General features: G+C 57.0%; 1 protein-coding gene across 2 annotated transcripts in view; it reads right to left on the bottom strand.

Annotated features, from left to right (window-relative positions):
* Window positions 1-262: 262 nt before the first annotated feature.
* RALGAPA2 (Ral GTPase activating protein catalytic subunit alpha 2) overlaps window positions 263-7,850 on the bottom strand; it is a 123,632-nt gene continuing 116,044 nt past the window's right edge. Inside the window, exon 40 of one of the 2 annotated variants that reach the window (XM_086631942.1) lies at window positions 263-440. In XM_086631942.1, coding sequence (XP_086488068.1) covers window positions 286-440 — 155 coding nt within the window. In that variant the 3' untranslated portion in view covers window positions 263-285. Of the gene's footprint in view, window positions 441-3,770; window positions 3,811-7,850 lie in introns of those variants that run through there. The other variant, XM_086631943.1, reaches the window with a different exon arrangement.

Raw genomic sequence — 7,850 nt, 5'->3', positions numbered from 1 at the left:
AAGCGCGTGCTGCCGTCAGCCCGATGCCACGCCAGTGGCGGGCGCTCCCATCGCTACCAGTCTCTGTGAGGGAAACGATGGAGTGATGGGCACGACGACAACGCAGGGGATGGCTGCTCAGCGGCCACGTCTGGCTGAATGCATCAGAACTGCAATTCCACGGAGCAAACCCCCCGCCCGGCCCCTCCAGCACGCCAAGATGGCAAGTTCTGCCGGGGCAGTGAACGATTTATCTGCGTGGAGGCCTCGGGGTTCCCTCCGCGGCAGTTCTGCTCCCGCGGCGGCTCAGGTGGAAGCCTTGCTGAGCGCGCTGGCGGAGCGGCGGAGCTTCCCAGGGACTCTGCTTCGCGAGGCACGTGGCACCGTGGGCGAGGGCTGGGCCGCGAACTCCAGTCCGATGGTGAGAGTGAGGTCAGCGCTTGCGCTCGCCGTGAGGCAGCCTGGAACACAGAGCGGGCGGAGAAACAGGAGCGTAAGGAACGATGGAGCCGCCAGCTTTGCGTCGGAGCAACGGCTCAGCGGAACGTGGCCCCCCCACCCCACCCCCCCAGCCTATTTCCAAATCCACCCTGGGTACCACTCAGGTGAGCTTGGCATTTATAGTGTAAATTTGGCCCAGGCAGCTCAGGAATGGCCACACTGGGCTTTCCTGGAGAAATACGGAATTTCTCTTTGCCAGCTTCCAGAAGCAGCACGGAGCAGGTGGGCTGTGCGTGGTCGCCAGTGCCCAGGTGAGTGCTCGAGAGCCCCCCTGGCAGCTGCCAGCGGTCCGGCACCACGAGGTGCCGCAGCGGCCCCGCAGCGGGGAGTGGATGCACCGATCCTGCTACCTCAAAGCTCCAACAAAACAGAACTCAAAAAATCTTTCTTTCAAGTGTGTTTTATAAAATTGCCATTTTTGCTGTGTGTCACTAAAAGGCTGATTCTAATTAGTTCCACTACTTGGGCAGGACACTAAGTACCCATCGTCGTCGGTGCACCCACGGCCACCACCAAGACCCTTATCTGTGGGCTGGGGAACCCGGGGCTGCGGCGGTGCCCACACGTGTTTACACGTTGTTGCTCACAACATTAAGTTACATCCCAGTCATTCCCCACAGGCAATTCCGACTGGAGCCCAGGACTAAACAGGGCGTCTGGCTGCGAACAGATGAGGATACAGCTGTTCAAGGAAGCAGCAGATGAATAAACGGAGGCTCCAGCCTCTCCCCTGCGTGACCGTAACGGTGCTCGGAGGAACACAAACACGTATGCTGCAACCCAGCCCTGCTCTTGCTGCTGGGATTCTGTGTCCCAGGGCACGGCCTGGTGTCAGCGTCATTGCGGCAGCTCCCGGGGGTACCGTGTTTTTAGCCATGTTACAATTCTGTCTCTGAGCCTTAACACAAAGGTGGTGGGTTTTTTAAAGGTGGGATGGAGGAGCAGCCTCGCGCCCAGGTGCTCGCAGGCCCGTGGGGAGAACAGAGGCAGACTCTGAGCCCACCCCGAAGGTCGGGGCCAGTCTCAGCAGCCGTGCGACCGTCTCTGGACTCCAGACGGATGGTTCCGTTTTGCACCACTACCCTATTTCCAGTTCAACGATGAGGGGTATTTTCAGAGTGCACTTTTAATTGCTGTTAGTGTATGTGATTGATGATTACAGGGATGTCCTTAATAATCCCTTCAACTTTATTAACCTGTGTGTGCAGAGACATCATGTGCTCAGGGAGAGCAGCTGTAGGTGCAGTGCATGGGGCTGGGCGATGTGGGGCTGGGGCCATGTGGGGCTGGGGCGATGTGGGGCTGGGGCGATGTGGGGCTGGGGCGATGCAGGGCCGGGGGGATACAGGGCTGGGGTGATGTGGGGCTGGGGGGATACAGGGCTGGGGGGATGCGGGGCTGGGGGGATGTGGGGCTGGGGCGATGCGGGGCTGGGGGGATGTGGGGCTGGGGGGATGCGGGGCTGGGGGGATGTGGGGCCGGGCCACACTGGCACCTCCGACCGCTACTGACATCGGGAGCCCCTGTGCCGGGCGAGAGGGGCAGGCACTCGCCGTCACAGCTGGCACTCGGCTGGCATCCGCCCTTTGGGTTATCGGGTGAATCCTCAAAACGCTGAAATCGACAGCTTGCGCCGATCCTGCCACTGCTCGGGAATAACTTGGAAACTCCGCGGAGTTTGTTGGGCCCAGGCAGCATCGGTTCCGTTCCTCACTACAAGGTGCGAGCTGCCCCGTGCGCGAGCTGCCGCGAGGCGCTGTGCGGCCTGAAAGCGCGGAGCCGAGCGGTGCGGAGCTCGGCTGCGGCTGCACCCAGAACCCCCTCGGCCCGTTCCAGAGCGGCGTTTGCATTTCAAAGAGGGTCTTCACTTACCACATTTGTACTTCACTACAGCTGACTGAAGGGAAAATATTGCATTAAAAAAAGGTGAAAAACGGGACTTAGCGTGTAAAGGCATTTTCTGTGAAAAATGTGGAGCTGTCAGTTTTGGATTAAAAACAAAACCTGCGGTGCCGTTGGCGGGGAGAAAAGCGTGGGGGAGGGAAGGGCTGTGAGGGAGGTGTCGTACTTTACATTCCTGCAGTTCAGCGGAATGGCAGATGGTCAAAATAATACAGTTTTCCCCAACTGGACAAGCTCAAGCAATATTCATGCAAGCGCCGAACAATGCCCGGGCTGCGCGTACGCGAAGCCGGGCGGCTGTGGCAGGCGGGAGCCCCTCGCTCCGCTCCGGGAGCACCGCAGCACCCGCCCGCCTCGGGAGCCCCCACATTCCTCCGGTCCCAACTTTCTTCTGGCCAGTCCTTAGCTATGCACTCAACCTTGAAGCTCCTCCGAAAGCGCCTTGATTGATAGGGAGACAGCAGCTGCGGAGTGAGCGCGCAATGCCCACCAAAGAGAAAGGCTTCCATACAAATATGATAATTCCACTTGCAAGCTGTCTGGCACGGACTCTAATTACTTGGCCGTCTTGCAAGGGGAGCCGGCAACTTTGCTCAGAGAGGAGGCTCCGCGCGCTCGGCTGCGCCGGGGAGGGAAGCGGAGCTGCGCTCAGCCGCCGGCGCGCGCCCGGGAGCATCGGTGCTGTGGTAGCACTGGTGTTAAGATGCTCGCCAGGGCACCTTAGTTCTTTTTCCTTTTGCAGTGATGCGGAGGAGGGTTTTTTCCCTCTCGTGCTGCGTTTGTTTCAGAGGATGCCCAGGCAATGTGAAGTTACAAGTTGTGAAAACCAAGCAGCAGCTCCGCGATGGCGTAGTAAATAAAAAATACTAATTTCTGACTCACAGGTGGACCAGTGGCATGCTCAGCCAAACATGTGAAATTTGCAAAAACGAGGGGAAAAACCCACCGAAAGGTGCACAGCATTTCCGGGCAAGTGCGCCCGCGGAGCCGATGCTGTGCAGCTCCCGTGGGCACGCGTTGCCCGCAGGCCCGGGATCATGCCCAGCCCCGGTCCTGCCCTGTGATGCCCCAGTGACACACACACAGACGGGCCCAGCCGTGACCAACACGCTTCCCAGCGCGGCAGGTGCCGGCATCGGCTGCGCCCGGCAGCAGCCGGAGGGAGCAGCAGCCGCCCGGGCGGGCAGTGGGCACCCCCGGGGCTCGGTGTGCGGGGAGTGGGAAGGGCTGGGGTGGTGGTGACAGGGACGGGCAGAGACAGACCCAGAGAGCCCCAGAGCCACCGCGGCCGCGCGCTGAGCACAGGAGGAGGAAGAGGAGGAGGAGAGCTGTTAGTGATGGAGCACAGTGCCAGCAGCAGCGGGGCCTTTGGGAAGCATTGCTCTTACCTGAGGCAATTACCGTAACGAGACCATTACATATTCTAATCTAAAGGGAGAAAACACAAATCATATAAATACAGGAACAGCACACTCGTCGCGCGCGCACGAAGGTCAGGCCGGCTGGTGTTTGGTTACGAAAAATAGGAAAAGTGGCGTCTCGAGGAGCTGTGAGTGAAGCGGTAGAAGAATCTGAAACAAGGGGTTAACGAGAGGCAAAGACAACCCCAAAAAGCCCTGGGCTCCCACACAGGTGATGAGTGCCCGACACCACCACAAACCAAGCCCTGACGGCTCTGGAGACTCAGAAATACACCCGGCAAAGTGCCAATTAGTCGTGACTTGGAGCGGCCGCTAATTAGTTCTGCGGCGGTCGGGCAGCCAGAGGGGCCACAGCGAGCCTGAGGGTCACTGCGCCTGTCCCTGCACGGATGTAACACCACGCAGCCGTAACCACAACCCTTAACCACGACCCTTAACCATGACCCACCACACAGCCATAACCACAACCCTTAACCACGACCCACCGCGCAGCCGAAACCCGCCCCATGGCTCCGCTGGGCGCGGGACGGCACGGCACGGGCCCTCCGCCGCGGCCGCAGGGCTGACGTGCGTCAGTGCGGAGGGACAACGCGACGGGGCTGCATCGCCCGGAGCCTTCTCGGGAGCTGACAGCTGGAGCAGCTGGAGCTGTCACCCGGCAGAAGAGAGGGGCCCGTCAAGCCAGTGTTTTTTCCCATCCCAGCGCTGATTGCTCGGAGGAAGCCCGCCCTGCCGGCCTCTCTCCCGGAGACCCCAGCTGGGGGAGCTCCCTCGGAGACACTCAATTCAGCGCCCCGATGTGCTCCCACACCCCCGCCGCCGCAGATCCGCAGGTGACCCCGGGCCGGGGGAGAAGCACCCCCAGCACCCGGGCAGCCTCGGGGCCGGGTCCAGGCTGGGCACCCTCCCGGGCCGTGGGCAAAGGGAGAAACTGCCCTGGCACCCAACACAGTCTGCACCCAATGCAGAGAGCTGCAAGGCAGTCGCGCCAGTTCCTCACCGCTCCGCACGGTCCGTGCGCTCCCGAACCAGCGCTGGTTGTCCTGGCGTACGTTTACATCAGGCTGTTCCAGCCAGAGGCACGATGGGGGCACAGAGCCGATGCCGCCTAACAACGCATGGCGTTTCCTGTGACTTTGCCCTATTTAATAGCAGACCTTTCCTAACCCTGATGGGAACACGAAGCATTTGACTGTTTCAAGAAAGTACTTTTCTTTCATGAAAATATGCAAACGCTCATCCTGCCAACGGGCACAACCCTCGACTCTTTAAAACCACAAAGGGTCTGATGGAGGCACGGGAGCGGCCCCGTGGCGTACGGAGGAGGCAGGAGCCCTTTTCATTCCTTCTTCTGTAGCTACCAGCAAGGTGCCTGAACCCTTCAGACTGCTAAAGGCACCTGCAGGTGAACAAATTCAAGAAGACACCACAGCCTGGGAAAGATTTTCACTCGGTGCCTGGGTTCAAAAGAGGAAAAATAGGGTTTCCGATTTTTAGTGCTGGCTTTGCGACTGTAACAAGTGCTGCTGTGGGAGGAGGGACGCACTTTTGCTCTGTCGCTGCTTCCCCATTCAGCAAAATTATTATTGTGTTTACAGCATCCATAGAAACCTTTGGGATTTCTGGGGTTTGCCATTAAACATCCCGAAAGTAGATCAGAATTGCTGTGTCGTGTTACTTGAATACGCTCACGTGGGTCTCCCCAGGCCAGGAGGGAGGGAGGAAGTAATGGAAAATATGAAATGGATTTATTCCGTGTGTCTCGCTGAAAGGCATCTCTGGGGAGAAAGGGTAAATTTGGGGTTTCTGCAGAACATCCTGACTTTCCTCCTTCATTAAATCAGGTAATTACGCTTGATTCAATCGGAAACTTGTTTTGGCACCTTTTCATTCTCTGCTATCGAGCAGCCACCATGGGCCAAGAGACCATTTCACCGCGCAGGGAAGCACCATCTGCCCCCGGCTCTGCCTCTCGGCGCTGCGGAGCTGCAGCTGGAGCTCAGCCAGCTCTCCGGCGAGCCCGGCGCTGCCACGGGAGGACCGCAGTGCTGGGGGATGTCCATGTGCCTGAGCCAAGGGGTCTGGGGTGGCAGTGACCGAGAGGGTTATGACGCTGCCGTGTGCCCGTGAGCCCGAGCACGGACTTGCACGCACGCGACAGCGCGGTGCTGAATGCTGCCCAGCGCGGCGCTCGCCGCTGGGCACCACACGTCCTGCGGTGGGGACAGTTCTGGCAGGCGGTGGCTTGGTGGAAGAGAGGCAGGAAAGCCACACAGGGACCCCGATGACCAAGACCATCGGGGCAAGGAGGGCCTCCTGGATCGGCTGGTGCAGCCTCAGGGTCCTCCCGAAGGTGGCCCGAGCCGCCAGCCCTGAGAGATGCTCTGGTTTGCCGTAGGTCAGCTGGAAGGACCACTGGGATTAAGTGGAGAGAGGAGCAGGGCAGGTCCCTGCACCTCCTCCTCAACACTCTCCGCAGGGGAAGGCAAAAAAATCCCACCCGCCTTCAGCCCTGCCTCCTCCGCTAACTCTTCCCACTCCTCTGCACCACCTCCCGGAGCTCTTCCTCTTTGTTTACTGCCTGGAGAATCCCTACAATCGCAACGTCTGGCACCTGTGGTTGCACATTTTCCTTCCCACCTACTGAGAGCTAAGCTCAGGCAGAGCTCGTCGGCAGCTCTGGGCTAGGGCTGAACTGGTGCTTCCCTTCATGCCCCAGGGCAGCGCCTGTGTTGGAAAAGGACGGACCCGGCACAGCGGTTCGAGCCCAGGGCACAGCGCCGCGTGCAGCTCCGCAGCGGCGCCCTGTCCGGCCGGTGACCATCACCAGATGGTCCCAGCAGCGCCTCTGCTCACAGCGGCACAGCCGAGCAGTGGGCTCCTCTCTGCTGGCGTAGTCTGGAATTTTCTACATCCCAATCACTAGGAACTAATTTTTCGGTTTCAGGCAACAGTGTCATATTGGTCAAACCCGACGCTTGGCACGTGCTGCGTTCAGTATCGTGGCACAGCTACTTATGGTCAGATGCGTATTTTTTTAATACTCAGCTCCATCCAGCTTCCCTAAAAATATGCAAAGATATTTTTTATTCCACCTAGTACACAGAACCGACAAAACATCCTACAGATTCTCAAGGAAAATGCACAGACAAAGAAGTAAAAAAAAAAACCTCCAGAAAAAGCAAACTAAACAAAGCCAAAAGGTTTAAAGCTGCTCAGTCAGCTTTAAAAATAATATAATCCTGTTTAAGACAACAGTTACTCCGGGTCTCGTTTTGTTTCTGTCAAAAATACAATTTAAAATCACATGGCCCTTTGAAATACTCCTTTTGCTTTAAAGTGGGAAAGATAAAGCTTGGAATCTAGCAAAAAGTGTTAAAAATAAACCAAATCTTGCTTGTTGTACATTCGACTATTTTCTACAAGAAATTTATGCATGTAAAAATCCGGAGACAAAAGCAAAGCATGTGTCACCTTTCCAACAAAAAGGCTGCAAAATCTCAGTTTTATGTAAATAAGCAGGCACAGCTTCAAGGCTTTCAAACCCGGGAATGCTGAAAACGTCTATAGTTCCTCAACTCAAGTGTTGCTCCTGGGCAATGCTATAATATTCATTAAAGAATCCATTTATCAACAGATACCACATGTCAGAGTTTTCCAGCACAGTTTTCCTGACACTCCACTGAAAACGATGCTTTAAAAAAATGAAACTGGCGAGCGCCGACCCGCGATGCTTGTGCCCCGCTTCATCCCGCAAGAAAAAAAGCCAGATTTACACTATATCCTTCCCGATAACGTCAAGCGTTATGCTTTATTTTCCAAATCATTAGCATGCACAAGAATGACCTCATGGTGAACAGATGCACTTGGATATGGCAGTGATTAGATCAGTCCTCTCAGCAGTCAAGTGTGCCCATTTCAATTAACCCTTTGAAGCACTGGCTGCGAGTCGACGCTGCTGAAAAGCGGGTTTGTAGCTTCTCTTGAAAGTAGCAATCTGCCCTTGAGCGTGTGAAAACCTCAAATACGAACCCTTCTCTAGTGGGA

Source organism: Tauraco erythrolophus, chromosome 2, assembly GCF_009769465.1.
Source record: "Tauraco erythrolophus isolate bTauEry1 chromosome 2, bTauEry1.pri, whole genome shotgun sequence".
Classification (NCBI taxonomy): Eukaryota; Metazoa; Chordata; class Aves; order Musophagiformes; family Musophagidae; genus Tauraco; species Tauraco erythrolophus.
This window is presented reverse-complemented; position numbering and strand designations above follow the sequence as displayed.